The sequence below is a fragment of the Dendrobates tinctorius genome, unplaced genomic scaffold, assembly GCF_039654945.1.
Source record: "Dendrobates tinctorius isolate UK_male_01 unplaced genomic scaffold, ASM3965494v1 ptg000143l, whole genome shotgun sequence".
Taxonomy (NCBI): Eukaryota; Metazoa; Chordata; class Amphibia; order Anura; family Dendrobatidae; genus Dendrobates; species Dendrobates tinctorius.
In genome coordinates this window covers 1,581,292-1,604,166 of record NW_027361810.1, presented here as the reverse complement: position 1 = coordinate 1,604,166, position 22,875 = coordinate 1,581,292, and the positions used below count along the sequence as shown (strand labels likewise).

The window sequence follows — 22,875 nt, the reverse complement described above, 5'->3', positions numbered from 1 at the left end:
CCACGGTCACTTATGAAGCCCACTCCGCCTTCCGCAGTCCCCCGGCATTTCGTTGCACCATCTGCCTTCACCCTCTTTTGGTGCTCAGGTCGCCACTTAATAAGCAAAGCCGAACGCTGCTGATTGACAATAACTGGAGTCGACTCCATGTGGAGGTGGAGATTGTACAAGAACAGACGGTTTAAAGCAAGTGGAAAAAAAATAATTGGAAAACTACGAACAGGAACTTACAACAAAGAAATGTACATCCCGGAGCCACAGATTAGCCGACGACGGCCGCAGTCACAGATTAGCCGACGACGGCCGCAGTCACAGATTAGCCAACCACGGCCACAGATTAGCCAATGACAGCCGTGGCGCTCCTGCTTGGTGGGCATCACTGTTACATGGTATGGGGGTGCAGGCATCAGTGGACGACTCGTTCCTTAACTTGTGGTGAACATCTTGGATGACAAAATGCATTTAACCATGTACTACCCAGTAATTGGAGTTGGAGGAAGGCGACCCCGGTGCGGGTCAGTGGCAGGGTCTGGGTAGACTATGGCTGTTTGATTCCAGCCATGAAGATGATGCCATGCTCCATGTCAGCGATGTCTCCCAGAAAAGCTTCATCTTCCCTTACAAACTCATCACTTAGCCGCTTCCACCAGGGCCAGCGGCTGCGTTTCAACATTGTGCTGTGGCTTTGTTTGGCTTTAAGGGCGACTGGGACGGATCGGCTGGTGAAGAAGTCGACGTCCTTCTCAGTTGCATCTCTCAGACTTGGGGCACCTACAAAATAATGGAATATGCAGCGCACAGTGAGGAGGAGTGCATGAATCCTGAGACTTGTCGGTGCAGATTAGACAGCACAGGCCATACCCATGAGCATGCTGAGGTCGGTGTTGATCTGGGCGAGCAGCGCCTCCCTGCGTTGCTCCTGTCGCTGCTGCTGCTTTCTGGACAGCAGGAATTGGCCGAGTCTGTCCTGCACCTTCCCGTGCAGCTCCTGGCTCTCCGCTAGTGACATCTGCTGGGCCTAAGAGGGATGACACCATCATTGTTCTGACTCCATAGATCCTGTACTTGCATCGCTTCGGGTTCATACAGACGTCCGTGAAAATTAGTCTGAGCATTGACCGTTGTACACGAACTGGCCGCAGTTCTCTAGATCTGAGTGGGACAGCTCCATATATATCTAAGAGGCTGTGACGCTCGGGTTGATAAAGCCGCGGTCAGTCCCTGCTAGAATCAATTTGCACAGACGCTTGCATGAGCATTAGTGATTCAGACTGTAATACACCCAGATGCTGTATAGTTTGTCTCTCTATAAGAGCAGTAATTACAGGAATGCCATTACAACAGGACCCGTCTCCCACCTCTAAGGGCTCGTGCAGACGACCATGTTATCAGTCCAAGTGCGATCTAACAATAACAAAACATTAGAACACACTCGGACCAACGTTATTCTATGGGGCTGGGTACATGTCCCGTTCTTTTCTTAGAGACGGCCCATAATATATATTTTTTCCCTCACGTATCAAACTTAGCCATGCAAGTCAATGAGTCTGCGGACAACATCACACTGCACGCGGATGACATCTGAGTGCAGTCCAATTTCCACAGACAGACAGAATGGAGATTTTTTTTTCTCTCCATCTTCTCATCCCAGAGAAATGGATCACACAATGAAAGTGGATTTGCGTGTGATCAGCTTTATCAGCCCAATCCTCTCGGATGAGAATATCCGCTGGCATGACCGGGTCTATACAGTGTGGTATAGACCGCTCTGACCGGGTGCAGCTGGAGGCGAGCGTCCACTTTCTGCTGAAGCCTCTTTCGTTCCTCATCTGAGAGATCTTGGTTCCTTTTCCAAGGAGATAATGATTCCCGGATCCTTCTACATTTCTTTAAAAATCTTAGTGCCTGTGGAATAAGAAAAACAAAACCCCAGAATGATCACGTCTTCCTGACCCTATGGCACGGCAGAATTTCATTTTACAGAGTTTTTCCGGTAGTGACGCACCGCCCTCTGGATGGTGACCGCAGCCTTGTACCGTTTCAGGGTTTGTCTCTGCAGCAGGAATTGCCTTCTATCCCTGCAGCCCCGCCAGTGTTTCTGGATTATTAGCGCAGACGTCGTCTGGATTTCCAGGATGTGTTTGTCCATTTGTCCTGTAGATGACAGAGGTAAGGGATATTTCTGTTAGCCCCTTTGCGCCTTCTGCCTCTGTTCGTTCTTTACAGAACTTTGCTTTTTGTGAGTAAAGATGAACAGAAACTACAGAACATCTTTCCTGGCTGTCTTTAGCTGACGTTGATCTACATATTTTTCAGTCCTTATGTCAGAGACCAATGCCATTGTATTTTGGGGTCTGATCTGCCCCCATATAACACTTAGATCACGAGTCTAAATTAATTCGTAACCCACCCCTGCCACCTTTAGGCCTTATTCACATCAGTATTTCATCAGTATTTGTATGCAAAACCAGGAGATCTAGAAAACACAGAGCAGGCGTCAGTCTTTCAATGATGGGTTTTCTCTAAGTTCCACTCCTGACTGTGGCATACAAACACTGATGCAAAATCCTGACGTGTGAATCAGGCCTTACATGCCCGTTCCTTCCTCTGAACCCACGGTTACCTGCACGGACGATTTCCAGCAGCGTCAGCTGCTTCTCTCTGAACTCCCTCATGGCTCGGAGTCTCTGCAGCTTCAGCCGCTCCATCAGCGCCTCTTCTTCCTTCTGTCTTTTCAGCTGTCTCATCTCTTGGTCACGTTTGGCTCTACATTTAGGAAGAGGAAACACTTCAATTTCAGACAACTTGGAATTTTATCTTTTTTTAATTTAATTTTAGACATTTATGGAATCCGAATCGAGTCGCGTACGGCTATAAAATCTCAGAGTCGCAGCACATCCTCACTATGTCCAAGTACCTAAAGCTCCGCTGTAAAGACGTCACGGCTGCGGGCAGCTTCCTGATCCTCCTCCGTGTCTGGAATCCCCTCCACACGGCCTGCACGGTGCACGCAGCGCGGTGCAGTCTCTGCGCACACAAAGTTCACAGAGGAATTCAGGAACTGAAAAATGTTGTGTTTGCAATTTCAATTTTTCCTTTCCTCTTTTTCAATCCTATTTATTTATTTGCAGCTGCAGGAGGGCTTTCAGTTCAGGGAGACAAGCTGGAGTTTTCAAAGACAACATCAATTTTGCCAGATAAGGAGAAAGGCAAAATTCCCAGTGACTGAAATGCTGGGGAAAAAAAAAAACAACACCTGCAATGCTGACATTTCCCCTTTTTTTTCTCCTTCAACCAGATTTGTTAACGCTGTAAAATTTTATATTTTGGTAGATCAGACTTTTTTTTATTTTTAACTGGGCAAAAAGACGTGCATGTAGAATCGCATTTTTGTATTTACTTTTTACTTTGCATTAGTCCCCTTAGGGAACCTGAACCTGCGATTGTTTGATCACTTGTTCCATAGTAGTGCTCTATATAGTAAAGTCAGGGTCTCTTATGACGCCGGCCCCTTGCTGTCATTACAGCCCATCAGCTGCATTCGATTGCATTGCGAGGGTGTGTGGGCTCAATGGGCACTGAACGTCTGCGTCAGCCGGATCGTGGCCATTAAATTCTGCTATCCATAACTGACAGCGGCATTTAAGAGGTTAACAGTAGTGACGCAGCTAGCTATGTAATATAGCCGGGATCAGATCCTGACATGCTCAGAAAATATTAAACTATGTCACGGAACTGATAGCAATGTTTTTTGCATGTAATGAATGCTTTCTATGGGTGAAAAAACACTGCAAAAGTGCTGCAAGAAGTGACATGCTGCAGTTTAAAAAAAAACAAAAACAAAGGTTTTCCAATTCTGTCAGGAAAGAAAAACACTGCTTTTTTCTGCAGCTTTTTTTTACTGCCAAGAGATAAGGTTTTTGGCTGTAAAAAAAAAAGCAACATGAGAACATGGTCTGATGTAGATTTTCACAGCAGGTTTCCCCCATTCACAGTAACACGTGCGTGTGCACATGCGATCTTTCCTGCTGCAGATGATCTGATGACCATTGTACCTGCAGCTCCTCCTGCTGGTAAGAGCTGGAATACAGAATGTCCAAGAGGCGGCTGAGCTCCCGGCCAAAGCCCTTCCCGGTCCATTGCTTACTCAAAAGAGACCTGAGACCTGCGGGTAAATACATAATTAATGTGTGTGAGGAATAAGACCCGTCATACGTCACTAAGAGCTGGAGAACGCAGCAGACGACGAGTGCATAATTCTCTCCTTAAGGTGAACGTCCAAGCAGCACATTTTTCCAGAGTAGAGAAGTATTACAATAGTTCACTCTTACAAAGTAAGACAACAGTAACAAAATAAGTCAGCTCAGCCACTGAGGAATCCAAAGCCAGGGAAGCCAGCAGCGCAGCAGGAGGAGGAATCGAAAGCAGAAAGGTCCAGCATCAAGGATCCTCTAAAATATGGTATAATATATATATTACACACACACGATAGATGATCCGTGATCATGTTCTCCCTTATTGAGAGAATTGCATCCAGCCCATCGTGCTTCATGTCAGCGTACTGAGATTTATTCTCCATTTCTAACTTTGCTGTTAATGATTATTGTACAATGGGGGGAGGGGTCCTAGGACTCGGCTGTAGCCTCCATACATGAAGCGATAATAGGTGAACCCTTTCCATAATGATCCGGTTATGTAATTCTGCACAACCAGCAAGCGCCGATATAGTCACTACTGTCTCTACTTTGCATACAGTATCTTTTTAGAAATGGAGGAGCAGCGAATATCAGGGAAAGCACACCAACTATGTACACTAATGGTATTATACTCCAGAGCAGCACTCATTATTCTGCTGGAGCAGGCACTGTGTACATACATTACATTACTGATCCTGAGTTACATCCTGTATTATACTCCAGAGCTGCACTCACTATTCTGCTGGTGCAGTCACTGTGTGCATACATTACATTACTGATCCTGAGTTACCTCCTGTATTATGCCCCAGAGCTGCACTCACTATTCTGCTGGTGCGGTCACTGTATACACACATTACATTACTGATCCTGAGTTACATCCCGTATTATACTTCAGAGCTGCACTCACTATTCTGGTGCAGTCACTGTGTACATACATTATATTACTGATCCTGAGTTACATCCTGTATTATACTTCAGAGCTGCACTCACTATTCTGGTGCAGTCACTGTGTACATACATTACATTACAGATCCTGAGTTACATCCTGTATTATACTCCAGAGCTGCACTCACTATTCTGCTGGTGCAGTCACTGTGTACATACATTACATTACTGATCCTGAGTTACATCCTGTATTATACCCCAGAGCTGCACTCACTATTCTGCTGGTGCAGTCTCTGTGTACATACATTACATTACTGATCCTGAGTTACATCTTGTATTATACTCCAGAGCTGCACTCACTATTCTGCTGGTGCAGTCACTGTGTACATACATTACATTACTGATCCTGAGTTACATCCTGTATTATACCCCAGAGCTGCACTCACTATTCTGCTGGTGCAGTCTCTGTGTACATACATTACATTACTGATCCTGAGTTACATCTTGTATTATACTCCAGAGCTGCACTCACTATTCTGCTGGTGCAGTCACTGTGTACATACATTACATTACTGATCCTGAGTTACATCCTGTATTATACCCCAGAGCTGCACTCACTATTCTGCTGGTGCAGTCTCTGTGTACATACATTACATTACTGATCCTGAGTTACATCCTGTATTATACCCCAGAGCTGCACTCACTATTCTGCTGGTGCAGTCACTGTGTACATACATTACATTACTGATCCTGAGTTACATCCTGTATTATACCCCAGAGCTGCACTCACTATTCTGCTGGTGCAGTCACTGTGTACATACATTACATTGCTGATCCTGAGTTACATCCTGTATTATACTCCAGAGCTGCACTCACTATTCTGCTGGTGCAGTCACTGTGTACATACATAACTTATCCTACTTCCAACCTGATGCCTCAGTCCCTGAGTGGTAATGAATCCTGTACACAGAGCACTGTATAGAGGGGGTGTCCGGGCACCGGGATAATGAGAATATATGGAGCCTGCGATGGACTAAGAGGCCACTTGATATCAGACTGCTGACCGATGCGCTCCCCTACAATTTATACATAATTTACACTGATGCACTGCTGCGTCTGGAGAACAGCTACTCAAGGCAGAAATACCGTATCGGCAGAGGAAAGCAAGAACGCTGCTTGTATGTGTAACATACGTCTGCCCGGGAGCAGCTTATACTAATAGGACTCTGCAGGATTAGAGAAATGTAGCAACATTCTGGCGATGATAGCGCAACTCTAGACTACAGGTTGTGTGTGGTACTGCAGCTCATTTCAACCTGAATTGACTGATGCCTACAGGTTCTGGTATTGTACATCCTGGTAATGTGGCCTGTAGGACCCCTGTAGCCTCTATATCCCACCTTTATAACGCGTGCCCACCATCTGTGCGATAGGAGGACTGGACTCCACCATCTGAAGCAGCGACCGAGTTGCAGAACTGCCAGTGACTGGATTGGAGGTGGCAGAAAGTTTATAAACCAGTTCGTCCAGGATCAGGTGCAGCACCTCCTCTGGAATCTGACGAAGGACAGAGCTGCCAATGACAGGAGACAGATGACGCCACGTCAGGTCCTAGTAGAGATGGCCATCGTCACGTATAGACTACAAAGAACCCACCCCAGGTCCATCCTCCAGAGGGGACTCTGCCCAATCATCTCCCTCCCAAACTAAACTAAGTGATCAGCCACAGAGCAAAACTACCGGCCAAATATTGTGCATCCGCCATATCGAGCCCTGGACTCCCCTCTCCGCTGCAGGAGTCCTGTGGTGGGAGCTGGTCTTGTGCTCGTGCGGCCTCCATGGATCCCACAGATAATCGATCGGATGGAGATCTGGGGAGTCTCGTTGCCATGGGCGAGGGGGCAAATGACAATGTTTTAGGCAAGTGCTATGTGTCGCATCCACATAATGCCAGCAGAACATCGCCCCGTCACTCTGCGTCTGACGGCTTTAAAAAAAGTGCATCCTGGAGCTCTCTACCTCCCTGGTGACACACCCGGCCGCCCACATGAGGAGGAAAAACAAAAACCCCACGGGATTCATCAGAACAGACCACCTTCTTCCACCGCTCCGTGGTCCAGGTCTGATGTTTATGTGCCCATGATCAGCAGTGAACAGCGTGGGAACTGGTCTGCTGCTTCTCAGAAAGCTGCGATGCTCTGCGTGGCCCCACACCTTGCTGTCACGGCTGTGAAGCCCACAGATAGAATTCTATGGGCAGAGCTGATCCTGATAACGCATGTGGCTGTGAAGAATCCAATGCTAGACATACTGATCAGACGGCCGTCAGCTGAATGTGGCTTTGGCCGATCGACCATCAGTAATGTGTCATCTCTCCCATACACAGGAGCGTTTGCAGGTCGAGCATTTCTGTGTTCTCTGAGAAAGATGTCGTCCAGCGGCTTATCTCTGGGAGAACAATGCAATCAGCAGTCCGAAAGTGGACAAACACAATGGACAGCGCTCCCAATGATCAGTAGGCCAGTGCCCCTCCCCCGCAATAGACTATCGGCTGCTTCAGCTTACATCAGTCTTATGTGTGTAAGGGCATTAACATGTCAGTCCCTCGTCCACTCTCTGTCCCCCACATCCACAGCACAGTCAGTCCCGTCCACTCTCCGTCCCCCCTCTACGCCCCGGTCAGTCACCCACATCCACTGTCAGTCCCCCATCCACTCTCTGTCCCCCACATCCACAGTCAGTCCCATCCACAGTCAGTCCCGTCCACTCTCTGTCCCCTCCCCGTCCACTCTCTGTCCCCCCCCCCCGGCCACGGTCAGTCCCCCATCCACTCTCTGTCCCCCACATCCACGGTCAGTCCCCCATCCACTCTCTGTCCCACACATCCACAGTCAGTCCCGTCCACTCGCTGCCCCCCCGTCACCCGTCAGTCACCCACATCCACGGTCAGTCCCTTGTCCACTCTCTGTCCCCCCCGTCCACGGTCAGTCACCCACATCCACGGTCAGTCCCCCGTCCACTCTCTGTCCCTCTGTTCTCTCCCTGCTCGTATCGGATCTCCTCCGTCACCGGGTTGATATAATTAAGCTTTTTCGCTGGATTTCTAACGTTGCGCAGAATGAATTGCTCTACCTGTTGGCGCGCAGGACGGCCTGCAGGACAGACATGACAGCTGTGCCGCTCTCCACATCATCTGTCATCAGAAGCTGCAAGAAATGTGCCTGCCTGAAAACTGTGGATAAACACAAGGGATTCAGTTATCACCAGAGGGGAAGGTGACGAGGACGCTGCGTGTACGAGCAGAGGTCTGAGAAGTGGCAATATGGAAAATCACGCAAACCAACGGAAGCAGCAATAGGCGTCATCTACAGCTGAAACCAGAAGTTTCCATCCACTATATATAAAGACACATCTGCAGGTTTCTCTCAGTATGTGACATGAAATCAGAATAAACCTTTCCTGTTTTAGGTCACTTAGGATTACCATCATTATAAGGCTGAGTTCACACATGGCGTTTTTTTCGCGTTTCTGCGGCTGTTTTAACCGCGCGATTTTGCCGCGAAAAATAAGCATCCCATGCATTCCTATGGGATTCCGCAATGCTGTGCTAATGCTGCGGTTTTTACCGCGGCGGAATCGCTTCGCGGTAAAAACCGCAGCATGCTCATTAATTTGCGGAATCGCGGCGATCCCGCACCCATAGGAATGCATTGTTCCGCTTACTTCCCGCGTGTGGCTGTGCACACCATGCGGAAAGTAAGCAGAACAATTGCGGATGGTACCCACGGTCCGGAGGAGAGGAGACTGTCCTCCGGGCTTTGGGTACCATATCCCTGTAAAAAATAGAATTTAAAAATAAAAAATATTGTTATTCTCACCCTCCGACGTCCCACGCAGTCTTTCCACTTCTCTTCACGCTCCCGTTCCCAGTAGTCCTTTGCGAAAATGCCCGCGATGGCGTCCGTTCTCACGGGATCGCGAAGTCTCGCGGTCATTCGCGCGACGTCATCGCGAATTACCACGAGACATCGCGATCCCGCGAGAACGGACGTCTTCGCGGGCATTTTCGCAAAGGATTACTGGGAACGGATGCGCGGGACGTCGGAGGGTGAGAATAACACCATTTTTTATTTTTTTTTACATTTTATCTTTTACTACTGATGCTGCATAGGCGGCCTCAGTAGTAAAAAGTTGGTCACACTCGTCAAACACTATGTTTGACGAGTGTGACCAACCTGTCAATCAGTTCTCCAAGCGATGCTACAGATCGCTTGGAAAACGCTAGCATTTTGCAAGCTAAATACGCTTGCAAAATGCTAGTTTTTCCGGGGGAAAATCGCGGGAATTTAAAATGCGATTTTCCCGCGGACTGGAATTCCGGAATTCTCGCGGTAATTTCCGCGAGAGTTCCGGTACGTGTGCACTTAGCCTTAATATTTGCCAAATGCCAAAATAACAAGAGAGAGAGAGAGAGAGAGAAAAAATGTTTTGAGGCATTTTTATTACTTACTGCAAAGTCAGAAATTTCCATCCATTTCATTAGTATTTGGTCCCATTGCCCTTAACCTGAATGACTTGGGTTAGACGTTTGGGATCTCCTTCCACGAGCTTCTCACAACAGTTGGTCGGAATTTGGGCCCATTCCTCCTGACAAAACTGGTGTAACCGATCCAGGATTATAGGTCGCCTTGCTCGCACAGTCCTTTGAAGCTTTGTCCATAAATTTTCAATAGGATTGAGATCAGGGCTTTGTGATGGCCGCTCCAGAACATTGACTTTGTTATCCTTAACCCCTTAATGACTGAGCCAATTATGACCTTAATGACCAAGCCAATTATTACAATTCTGACCACTGTCACTTTATGAGGTTATAGCTCTGGAACGCGTCAGATTCCACTGATTCTAGGAATTTTTTTTTTTTTCATCACATATTGTACTTCATGTTAGTGGTACAATTTATTCGATATGACTTGTGTGTAGATATGAAAAAAAAACAACACAAATTTGGCAAAAACTTTGAAATTTCAAACTTTTAATTTTTGTGCCCTTAAATCAGAGAGTCATGTCGCATAAAATAGTTAATAAATAACATTTCCCACATGTTTACTTTACATCTGCACAATTTTGGAAACCATTTTTTTTGTTAGGACGTATAAGGGTTAAAAGTTGACCAGCAATTTCTCAATTTTCCAACAAAATTTACAAAACCATTTTTTTTTAAGGGACCACATCACATTTGAAGTGAGTTTTGGGGGGGGGTCCATAAAACAGAAAATACCCAAAAGGGACACCATTCTAAAAACTGCACCCCTCAAGGTGCGCAAAACCACATTCAAGAAGTTTATTAACCCTTCAGGTGCTTCACGAGAATGAAAGCAATGTGGAAGGAAAAAATTAACATTTTACTTTTTTTCACAAAAAATTTACTTTAGACCCAAACTTTATTTTCACAAGAGTATCAGGAGAAAATGGACAACAAAATATGTTGTGCAATTTTTCCTGAATATGCCGATACACGGTATGTGGGGGAAAGCCACTGTTTGGGCACATGGCAGGGCTCAGTAGGGAGGGAGCACCGTTTCATTTTTTTTAACACAAAATTGGCTGGAATCAATGGCGGGCATCATGTCGCGTTTGGAGACCCCCTGATGTGCCTAAACAGTGGAAACCCCCCAATTCTTACTCCAACCCTAACACAGCCCCAACCCTAACCGTAATCCCAACCCTAACCATAACCCCAACCCCAGCCCTAACTCTAGCTCTAATCCCAACCCTAATCCCACCCACATCCCTGGCTCTAACCCCCACCCTATCTGAAAAGAATGGAATAAAATAAAAAAAATTTAATTTTATTATTTCTACCTAACTAAGGGGGTATTAAAGGGTGATTTGATTTACTATTTTTTTATTTAGATCACTGTGATAGGGTCTCTCACAGTGATCAAAATGAACCAATAGGAAAAATCTCCTGTTGTTGCCAGGTACTGGTCGGCAGATCTCGGCGGGCGCACTGCACATATGCCTGCCATTTTCTTCCAGGAAGAAGACATGGAGGGCCGTGGAAGGGAGCCGGAGGGTCCGGGGGACCCCATTTCTTTCTCCTCTAGTATGCTAGATCATATCAGAGGAGAGAGATATGAATGGGTAATCAGACTTCATTTTTTTTTTTGCGATCCCGATAGCTGAGATCCTGGATATTTTCCAAAACTGGGGGTCGCTATACCCTTATTTCTCATTGCCGTTAAAAAGCGACGCTGTTGAATAAGGCCCCTTAACTGCCATCGCAGTTGTTAAGAGATTAAGCCACTCTGGTCATTGTCCATTTGAGAGACCCATTTCCGCCCAAACTAACTTCTTGGCTGATGTCTTGATATGTCTCTTCAGTATTGCCACATAATCTTCTTTTCTCATGATGCCATCTATTTTGTGAAGTGCACCAGTCCCTCCTGCAATAAAACAACCCCACAACATGATGCTGCCACCACCATGATACACAGTGGATATGGTGTTCTTACACTTCCAAGCCTCTCCCTTTTTCTTCCAAACGTAACGATGGTCATTATGCCCAAAAAGTTAAATTTTAGTTTCATCAGACAACAGGACAGGTCTCCAAAAATTATGATCTTTGTTCCTGTGTGCATTTGCAAACACTAATCTGGCTTTTTTAATGTTTTTTTTTTTTTTGAGTAATGGCTTCTTCCTGGCAGAGTGACCTTTCTGCCCATGTTGATACAGTACTCATTTCACTGTGAATATTGACACAATCTTACCAGCTTTCGCCATCATCTTCACAAGGTCTTTTGCTTTTGTCCTTGGGTTGATATGCACATGTCGGACCAAAGCACGTTCAATTCTGGGACACAGAACCCGTCTCCTTCCAGAGCGGTATGATGGCTGGACATTCCCATCTTGTTTGTACTTGCATATAATTGTTTGAACAGATGAAGGAGGCGCCTTCAGGTATCTTGAAATTATACCCAAGAATGAGCCAGACTTGTGCAAGTCCACAATTCTCTTCCTCATATCTTCATAGAATCATAGAATCGCAGAGTTGGAAGGGACCTCCTGGGCCATCTGGTCCAACCCCCTGCTCAAAGCAGGATTCGCTAAATCATCCCAGTCAGATGTCTGTCCAGCCTCTGTTTGAAGACATCCATTGAAGGAGAACTCACCACTTCTCGTGGCAGCCTGTTCCACTCATTGATCACTCTAACTGTCAAAAAGTTTTTTCTAATATCTAATCTGTGTCTCCTCCCATTCAGTTTCATCCCATTGCTTCTAGTCTTTCCTTGTGCAAATAAGAATAAAGTTGATCCTTCTACAATGTGACAGCCCTTTAGATATTTGTAGACAGCTATTAAGTCTCCTCTCAGTCTTCTCTTCTGCAAGCTAAATATTCCCAGATCCTGCAACCCTTCCTCATAAGACAGGGTTTGCAGACCGGTCACCATTCTGGTCGCTCTTTTCTGAACTTGCTCCAGTTTGTTGATGTCTTTTTTAAAATGTGGTGCCCAAAACTGGACACAATATTCCAGATGAGGTCTGACCAAAGAGGAGTCTTGGATGATTTCTTTAAGCTTTGCTATGATACTACACAAAGAAGCAGTGTGTTTCAGGTGTGCATTAAAATACATCCACAGGTGTCTCTAATTAACTCACATGTTGCTAAAAACCTATCAGAAGCTTCCAAACACATCATCATATGGGCCGGACAGAATTGCAGAGTAATGTTATTGTATGTAAACTTTTGACTTTGCAGTAATAAAAATGCCTTAAACCATTCTCTCTCTCATTACTGGCATTTGGCAAATAATTATGGTAATCCTAACTGATCTAAAACGGGAAAGATTTATTCTGATTTCATGTAAGGTATTGAGAAAAACATCCATATGTGTAAGTCTGCAAGGACAGGGTCCTCTCCCCTCTGTACCAGTGTCATTGTAAATTTGTTTACTGTTAACGATGTCTATAACTTTGTATGTACAGCACAATGGAATTAATGGCGCTATATAAATAAATATTATTATTATTATTATTATTAAGTGTCTCTTTTCATATAGTGGATGGAGACTTCTGGTTGTAACTGTACATCACTACAGGCACATGGCGTAAAGCAAGGTTTAGGCACCAGCCTTCTGACACTTTCCAACCGGCTATGTGCCACTTACCGAGGTCCGCCAACTGTATGTGACCACTGAACAACCAACATAGGGAATCCATCACCAGCCTGAAGCCCCGCAGCAGCTCCCCACTCTCTTCCTCCTTAGAGGAAAAAACATTACAACACGTCACATATCCAGAGCACACAGTACACGGTACACACGTCCAGAGAGCGTGATCTATGGGTGCAATGTACAAATCCGCCTCCTACAGATGCACAACATGAAATAGTCTCTACATCATTGAGGTTCAGACATTTATTTCTGAAAATAAGGAGTGAACAACCTTTTTTGGTCTGAGGGCCACAGTGTCAGTTCAAGGTACCTAAAAGGGGTATTACTGACACACCGGTATGATACGTCACAAGTGTCAGATGGGTGAAGCTTTCACTGATTTTCCCCTATCAGAATAATTGGGGTCACCTTCTCACCCATTAGGCACTTTACAGAGGAGGAGACCATGCATATGACCCAGGGAAGTATTGGACAGATCTGAAATTAAAGAGGGAGGAAGACGCACACAGATGACAGCGCTGCACCTCATTTACTGCTAACCCACGGTCTGGGGACTCCTATACATATATACGTAACCTCGGAGTGGACTGTTAGTACTCACTCATCCTTACAGGCCACTCTACTCCTCTCGGACACGGAAGCTACATGCGAGCATCCCCTGCACACCTACAAACCTGTCCACAAGATTAAAGGCCGCACTAAACAGCACTGGGCAGCATGTGATGCCCTAAACAAGCCTCGTCTCAGCTGCTGTCTCGAGGAGGTCATATCTACCTTGACACAGCGCACAAGTCTCGCCTGGATCCGTCTTCCCAGCACCAACATGTTCAGGGCGGCAGACGGCAGCAACTTTGAGTAAAAGTCATCTGCATCAATCTTAGGATCCAAACCAACGCAGCACTTACTAGAAAATGAAGGAAAGGGTTAATTACAAGACAGTACACAAGAGCCAATAACCCACATCGATTGATCCGATCCAGATCCAACAAGGAGAGGAGGAGAGAAGAGGGGCCCGACTGAGGAGAAGAGGGGCCCGACTGAGGAGAAGAGGGGCCCGACTGAGGAGAAGAGGGGCCCGACTGAGGAGAAGAGGCCTGCTGGGGACCGGCAAAGGCATCAACAACCCACTAGAGCGAGAACAAGATTTAGACCGGGAGCAAGTCCCACAGGACTGCACAAAATTCCTGACATCATGAGACAAGGTGGGCCACCAAAAAGAGCGACTCACCAGATCTCTAGTACCAAAAATACCTGGATGACCAGCCAATGCAGAGCAATGAACTTCAGACATCACTCTCTTCTTCCACTGGTCAGGAACATACAACTTTCCACTGGGACAACGCTCAGGTTTGTCCTCCTGCAACTCTTGCAGCGCAAGTCTCAAATCGGGCGAGATGGCAGAAAGAACTACCCCTTCGCCTAAGATGGTAGCAGGCTTGGTCACCACAGGAGAATCAGCAAAGAAACTCCTAGAGAGGGCGTCAGCCTTGACATTCTTAGTTCCAGGAAGAAAAGAGACCACAAAATCAAAACGTGTAAAAAACAAGGCCCACCTAGCCTGTCTAGGGTTCAAGCGTTTAGCCGACTCTAGGTAAATCAAATTATTGTGGTCAGTGAGGACCACGACTTGATGTCTAGCTCCCTCCAACCAATGTCTCCACTCCTCAAATGCCCACTTCATGGCCAACAGCTCCCGATTCCCCACATCATAGTTACGTTCAGATGGAGAGAACTTTCGGGAAAAGAAAGCACAGGGATTCATTTTAGATGTTACAGGATCCTTTTGGGACAAAACAGCTCCTGCACCAATCTCAGAAGCGTCCACCTCTACCTGGAACGGGAGTGAGACATCAGGTTGCCGCAAAACCGGGGCGGAGGTTAATCTTCGCTTCAGCTCCTGAAAGGAAGCAACAGCCTCCGGAGACCAATTCAACACATCAGCACCCTTCTTAGTCAGATCAGTCAATGGCTTGGCAAAACTAGAAAATTTTGCTATAAATTTCCGATAAAAATTAGCAAAACCCAAAAACTTCTGGAGGGCCTTCAAAGAAGTGGGCTGAACCCAATCATAAATGGCCTGTACCTTGGCCGGGTCCATTTCAATAGTTGACGGAGACAAAATAAATCCCAAAAAAGAAATCCTCTGTACTCCAAAAAGGCATTTCGATCCTTTGACATACAGGGAATTCTCCCTCAAGATCCGGAACACAGTCCGAATATGTTCCACATGAGAATCCCAATCCTTGGAGAAGATCAAAATATCATCCAGATAGATAATCAAAAAATTATCGACAAAGTCTCGGAAAATATCGTTCATGAAGCACTGGAAGACAGAAGGGGCATTAGTGAGCCCAAAAGGCATCACCAGGTACTCAAAATGTCCCTCCGGAGTATTAAACGCCGTCTTCCATTCATCCCCCTGCTTAATGCGGATAAGATTATACGCCCCCCTGAGGTCAAGCTTGGTAAACCAGCAAGCACCTCTAACTCTAGAGAATAGATCCGAAATCAGGGGTAACGGATACTGATATTTAATAGTAATTTTGTTGAGGGCACGATAATCAATACAAGGCCTTAAAGAACCATCCTTTTTGGCCACAAAAAAAAAACCGGCACCTAAGGGTGAAGTGGATGGTCTAATATGACCCTTCTCCAACGCCTCCTTAATATAGGATCGCATAGCCTCGTGCTCGGGTACAGATAAATTGAAGAGCCGACCCTTGGGAAATTTACACGCCGGGCTTAGTTCAATTGCACAGTCATAACTCCTATGAGGAGGCAAGGACGCAGACTCATTCTCACTAAATACATCATAAAAGTCCGCCAAATAGTCAGGAACATCATGCGACTGAGGAGAGGTGGAAAAAACCAGAGCCTCACTAAAGGAACACCGACAACCCCAACTCACCACAGACACAGATTTCCAATCCAAAACTGGATTATGAATTTGCAACCAGGGAAACCCCAGAACAACGGCATCATGCAGACCATGCAACATCAAAAATCTGCAATTTTCTTGATGGTCTGGGGCGACCCGCATGACCACCTGGGTCCAAAACTGAGGTTTATTTTTAGCCAAAGGAGTAGCATCAATCCCCCTCAAAGGGATAGGCGTCTGCAGAGGTGTCATCGGAAATCCACAACGTTTAGCAAAATCCAAGTCCATTAGGTTTAGCGCTGCTCCCGAATCCACAAAAGCCTTGGCGGAAAATGTGGACAGGGAGCAGATCAGAGTAATTGCCAGAAGAAACTTAGGTTGAACACCACCAACAGAAAACGTGTGTGCAAAGCGTTTCTCTCGTTTAGGACAAACAGAAATAATATGCGAGGCATCTCCACAGAAAAAACACAGCTTATTACGCCTTCTGAACTCCTGACGTTGCGCCTTAGACAAAACTCTATCACATTGCATAGGTTCAGACGTCTGTTCAACCGGTGGCAACACCTCTCGTGCAATCCTGCGTTCACGCAAACGCCGACCAACCTGAATGGCTAATGACATAGAATCGTCCAGACCAGAGGGAACAGGAAATCCCACCATAGTATCTTTTACGGCTTCTGACAAACCCTTCCGAAAGAGAGCAGCCAAGGCATTATCATTCCAGGTAGTAAGGACCGCCCACTTTCGGAACTTTTGACAGTACAACTCTGCAGAATCTCGACCCTGGTTCAATGCCAACAGGGTCTTTTCAGCCTGATCAATAGCATTAGGTTCGTCATACAACAACCCTAAAGCTTGAAAGAATGCGTTCACATTAGTCAGAATAGGATCATCTGGTTTCAAAGAAAACGCCCAATCCTGGGGATCGCCACGCAGCAAAGAGATGACAATTTTAACCTGCTGCGCGGAGCTCCCTGACGAGTTAGGCTTCAAAGCAAAAAATAATTTACAATTATTTTTGAAACTCAAAAATTTAGATCGATCCCCAAAAAATACATCAGGTGTAGGGATCTTTGGTTCAAAAGCATGCGAATGAGCAAGGTAAACGGAAATTCCCCGCACTTCCGCAGCGAGCTGCTCCACACGATCAGACAATTGCTTTATCTCCATTGAGAGAAAAAAAAATTCCCCCTACAGCCTCAGATATAGAGGAAAAAATATACACTTTTTTTTTTTTTTTTTACAATTCTTTCCTGCTATTGAGTACCCTAGGATCTGCGGTATGGCGGGTGATTCTGTTATGATTGAGTCACCGTAGGAGGCAAAAACAGAAATGCTAGTTAAGTCCAGAAAACCAGAGAAGTTGGCAGCTATCGGATTGCAGACCCCTGAACCTATCAACACAACTAGCAGTAGCCGTGGGGAGTTCCTACGATGCCCTAGACCCCTCGATCACAGCCGGAGAATTAAATAGGCCTAAAGAAAGAAATGGGAAATCTAAACTGCCCCAGAGCAGACCCCAAAGCAATAGGCAGCCCCCAACATATAATGACGGTGAAGCAAGATGAAAACACTAACACAGACAGAAAGATAGACTGAGCAAAGATGGGGCCCCAGCTAACTAGATAGAAAAGGACAGGAAGGTTGCTGTCTACAATCCGTGAAAAACCCTATGAAAATAAGAGCCAACATACTGACTGTGAAAAAGGCCCTGAAGACGCTAGGCTTCAAAAAGCTATGTCAGTACTCAGGAATATTCTGAAGACAGAGCAACAGGCAAAAGGAGATTCAGCTCACCCCAGCAGGGAATGGCAGAATCCAGAAAAGCAAGGAAAACAAAAACAAAACACAAATGCAACAGGCAAAGCAAAAATCTTAGCTTTAGAGGAGCAGGAATCAGACTGGTGTCCTAGAAGTCCACAGAGAAATCACCTGCAGGGCAGAAGGGCGTCGGCAGCCCTATATCCAGTCCGTGACTCCACTCAGCCAGTCATCCTCATTAGACTCAGGTGCCTGATAATCAGGCTCATTACCTTCCTTTACCAGAATAGGGAGTTCACCAGACCTCAGTGACGAAGGGGAAAATGAACTCACAACACCGGGCCCGACTGAGGAGAAGCCGGTCCCGACTGAGGAGAAGCCGGGCCCGACTGAGGAGAAGCCGGGCCCGACTGAGGAGAAGCCGGGCCCGACTGAGGAGAAGCCGGGCCCGACTGAGGAGTTGCCGACCTGATCCTAGAAGATATTCTAGTAACTCATCTGCAGAAGCCTCCGGTCGTTCTAGCAGGACTGTAGAGTCGGTAAGCCAAACCTCTAACTCCTCAAATTCCATGACACCGACTCCAACTCGGACTCCACCAAAATGGGCTCCGACTCCGACTCCACAGCCCTGCGCTCTAGTAAACAGCAGAGTGCTCATACTCTTCAGTCTCCATTACCTCAGGACTTCAGCCAGAGCAGCGGCCGTCATCCAGCCGCCATTGACCCGGCTGTAATCCTGCTTCAGAACCAGAATGCAATACTGGATCAGGCCGTAACTGTAGGAATCCTCCTTGAGTTTCTGCAGCTCTTCACGTCCAGACGCCGGACTCAGGATATCTGGAGACAGAGACACTGACTATGAAGCGGCTGAGAAGAGGAGGCGTCAGTAATGGCGGGCCCGGGGGCTCACAGCTCACCTCTCAGGTTCAGCAGCAGGATTGGGTCTGAGCCGGTGCTGCTCTCCGTCAGCTTAGCCGCCAGCTCCAGGATCCGGGGGTCCACACTCTGCTCCGCGCTCATCTCCTGTGTGAGAAAAGACGTCGCAGATTATCCCGGCAGAACGACCATCGCAGACAACAAAGTGTTAGCAACTGTCCAAGACACTTTGTGTGTCCAGATCCCACCATTGTCAAGATCTCTGCTTGCTGTCAGCCCAATACTTTATTATCTTTACAATCTGCCAAATCCTCTGTGAACCTGGACTGTCGACTGATACACTGTAACAAGCTGTCAGGACAGAACAGAGACAATTGTAACAAACCCTCAGCTGCAAAAAGTATTTGGTTTTTCACATAAAAATGTTTCAAGACCTCTGCAAAGTAAGAAAGTGGCAGAACATCTCATAAAAGCAGCTCGCAACTGCAATCACATGGCGGCGAGTCTGGCAAGAACCGCAGGTGATGGTGCGGTGCCGATGGGTTGCCATGGCAGCCAGGGTCCCGCTGACAGCCCCATAGTCAGCCGCGATCGTTACCACAAACCGCAATATACACAAATGTTAACAGAACGGCGCCGCCAGTCTCCACACATCACTAACAACGGCTGGATGTTCTCATAGACCCGGAGTCACCGACATGGCACTGACCAGAGGAATCCGCCCCCGAGAGCTGACGTGACGCCGTGCTCAGCAATGGTGGCGGGAAAAATATGTTGCAAACGTTTTTTTCTTTTCCGCTAATTTTTTGTTTTCGTCCAGTCATTAGTCAGAGCAGCTGAGGCCACGCCCACTTGGCAATGACCATGAACCTCCGCATTAGACTCTGAGAGCATCTACTCCCTCTCCAACTAACTGTCATATACCGCCCTCCAGGGTCAGCCACCACCTTCTTTGACCACTTCACCACCTGGCTACTTCATTTCCTTTCCACTGATATCGCCACTATCATCTTGGGCGACTTCAACATCCCCATTGACACTTCCCTCTCAGCTGCCACGAAACTTCTATCTCTCACTTCCTCCTTCGGCCTCACTCAATGGACTTCTGCAGCCACTCACAAAGATGGCCACACACTAGACCTCATCTTCACCCGCCTCTGCTCCCTATCTAGCCTCTCTAACTCACCTCTTCCTCTCTCTAACCACAACCTACTTACATTCTCTTCCCTCTCCTCCTCAGGTCCACAATCCCCGCCTCAAAAACTCGCACACCCTCGCAGAAATCTTCAACACCTCGATCTACACTCTCTGTCTGAATCCCTCCTCCCTCCTACAGACATAAGACACACAATGCGGATGCCGCTGCCGCTCTATATAACACCACAATAGCTGTAGCTTTGGAATCAGTTGCCCATCTCAAAAATACCAAAGCTCGCAAAATCAACAGACAGCCCTGGCACACCAGTCTGACCAAAGAACTGAGGCGAGCTTCCAGGGCTGCTGAGCGGAGATGGAAAAAATCCCACTCCAATGAGAACTTCATCACATTCAAACAGTCCCTCACTACTTTCAAGGCCACACTCGCTGCAGCAAAACAAACCTACTTCTCATCTCTCATATCCTCCCTGTCTCACAACCCTAAACAGTTATTCAACACCTTGAATTCTCTCCTCCGCCCCCCAGCACCTCCTCCCTCCCCACTCATCTCAGCTGAAGACTTTGCCTCATTTTTCAAGGAAAAGATTGATAACATCAGCGACAGTTTTGGTCAACAACCCCCAGTGCCCTTCCTCCTACCTGCCCTGCCCTCCTCCCCCAAAACCAACTTCTCCACCATTACAGAAGATCGACTCTCCACTCTACTCTCAAGATCACATCTCACTACCTGTGCACTTGACCCGATCCCATCCCACTTCATCCCAAACCTCACCACAGTCTTCATCCCAACCCTAACCCATCTCTTCAACCTATCACTAACAACTGGTGTTTTCCCCTCAAGCTTTAAACATGCCTCAATCACACCTATCCTCAAAAAGCCCTCTCTTGACCCATCCTCTGTATCTAACCATCGCCCTATATCACTTCTCCCCTATGCCTCAAAACTACTGGAACAAGACGTCCATCTTGAACTGTCCTCCCATCTCTCTTCTTGCTCCCTCCTTGACCACTTGCAATCCGGCTTCTGACCACACCACTCCACTGAAACTGCCCTAACTAAGGTCACCAATGACCTACTAGCTGCCAAGGCCAAGCGACACTACTCTGTCCTCCTCCTCCTGCCTCTGCCTTTGACACAGTGGACCATTCCCTATTACTACAGACCCTCTGATCTCTTGGCATCACAGACTCGGCCCTATCCTGGATCTCATCATACCTAACAGACCGGACATTCAGCGTCTCCCACTCACACACCACCTCCTCACCTCGCCCCCATCCGTCGGAGTCCCACAAGGTTCAGTCCTAGGGCCCCTGCTCGTCTCCATTTCCACCTTTGGCCTGGGACAGCTCATAGAATCTCATGGCTTTCAGTATCATCTCTATGCTGATGACAGATCTACATCTCTGGACCTGATATCACCTCCCTACTAACCAGAATCCCTCAATGTCTGTCCACTATTTCATCCTTCTTCTCCGCTAGATTTCTAAAACTTAATATGGACAAAGCAGAATTCATCATCTTTCCCCCATCTCACGTGACCCCCCCCTACGAACCTATCAATTACAGTAAATGACTGCCCACTCTCCCCAGTCCCACAAGCTCGCTGCCTCGGAGTAATCCTTGACACTGATCTCTCTTTCAAACCACATATCCAAGCCCTTTCCACTTCCTGCCGACTTCAACTCAAAAATATTTCACGGATCCGTACATTCCTCAACCAAGAATCTGCAAAAACCCTGGTCCATGCCCTCATCATCTCCCGCCTTGACTACTGCAACCTCCTGCTCAGCGGCCTCCCGTCGAATACTCTCGCACCCCTCCAATCTATTCTTAACTCTGCTGCCCGACTAATCCACCTGTCCCCCCGCTATTCCCCGGCTTCTCCCCTTTGTCAATCCCTGCACTGGCTCCCCATTACCCAAAGACTCCAGTTCAAAACCCTAACCGTGACACACAAAGCCATCCACAACCTGTCTCCTCCATACATCTGTGACCTCGTCTCCCGGTACTTACCTGCACGAAACCTCCGATCCTCACAAGATCTCCTTCTCTACTCCCCCCTCATCTCTTCTTCCCACAATCGCATACAAGATTTCTCCCGCGCATCCCCCCTACTCTGGAACTCTCTACCACAACATATCAGACTCTCACCTACCATCGAAACCTTCATAAAGAGCCTGAAGACCCACATCTTCCGACAAGCCTACAGCCTGCAGTAACCACCGATCCACCAAACCGCTGCACGACCAGCTCTACCCTCGCCTACTGTATTATCACCCATCCCTTGTAGATTGTGAGCCCTCGCGGGTAGGGTCCTCTCTCCTCCTGGACCAGTCGTGACTTGTATTGTGTAAGATTACTGTACTTGTATGTATTACGTATACCCCTCCTCACATGTAAAGCGCCATGGAATAAATGGCGCTATAACAATAATAATAATTAGATTTTTTTTAAAAAGCCCTTATATACAGAAATCAGAAGAATGAAAGCCAAGAATCAAACGAGAGCAAAACCTGCCCACTGTTGACAACTTTAAAGGGTTAATGACAGCAGTAATGGCGGCCGCCGCCCTCCCCGCAGCCCCGGCCCGCACTCACGGCGCAGCAGCTCGGTCCTCTCAGAACGACAGCATAAGATGAATTTTATCAAGTTGCTAAGCAACCGGATACAACTCCAGTGAGGAGGCCCTATTAGCTAGGCCTCAGCCCTGCTGCATGCCGGGAAATTAAGTGATTGCCTGTCACTGAGGTGGTGAACAAACCGACAGAGGGCGCCTATTTCTGTAGAGTTACACTTACACGTGCAGCAGCCATTTTGATGGAGTCACGGTCGCTGGTCTTCCGAGGGTGGTAACCACAAAGATGGCGGCGGCGCTGACGACACTACTATTGCACAGGTTTATACTATTTGTATAGTTCTCATCTACAGGCGCCAAAGAGAGGC

The 22,875-nt window shown here is 47.1% G+C and overlaps 1 protein-coding gene across 2 annotated transcripts; it reads right to left on the bottom strand.

Annotated features, from left to right (window-relative positions):
* Window positions 1-150: 150 nt before the first annotated feature.
* On the bottom strand, window positions 151-22,842 carry IQCB1 (IQ motif containing B1). Of its 2 annotated transcripts, none has more exons than XM_073545294.1 (14): window positions 22,731-22,842; window positions 18,815-18,920; window positions 18,575-18,734; window positions 14,030-14,159; window positions 13,250-13,343; window positions 8,214-8,313; window positions 6,482-6,654; window positions 4,056-4,165; window positions 2,918-3,027; window positions 2,624-2,766; window positions 2,006-2,154; window positions 1,774-1,905; window positions 862-1,018; window positions 151-771 (listed from the first exon to the last, which is right to left on the bottom strand). In XM_073545294.1, the coding sequence occupies exons 1-14, from the start codon at window positions 22,743-22,745 to the stop codon at window positions 539-541; spliced, it is 1,812 nt and encodes a 603-aa protein (XP_073401395.1). In that variant the 5' UTR covers window positions 22,746-22,842; the 3' UTR covers window positions 151-538. The 2 variants fall into 2 exon arrangements, with proteins under 2 accessions (XP_073401395.1, XP_073401397.1); XM_073545296.1 differs by lacking the exon at window positions 22,731-22,842 and adding an exon at window positions 22,530-22,665.
* Between the last annotated feature and the right edge of the window lie 33 nt (window positions 22,843-22,875).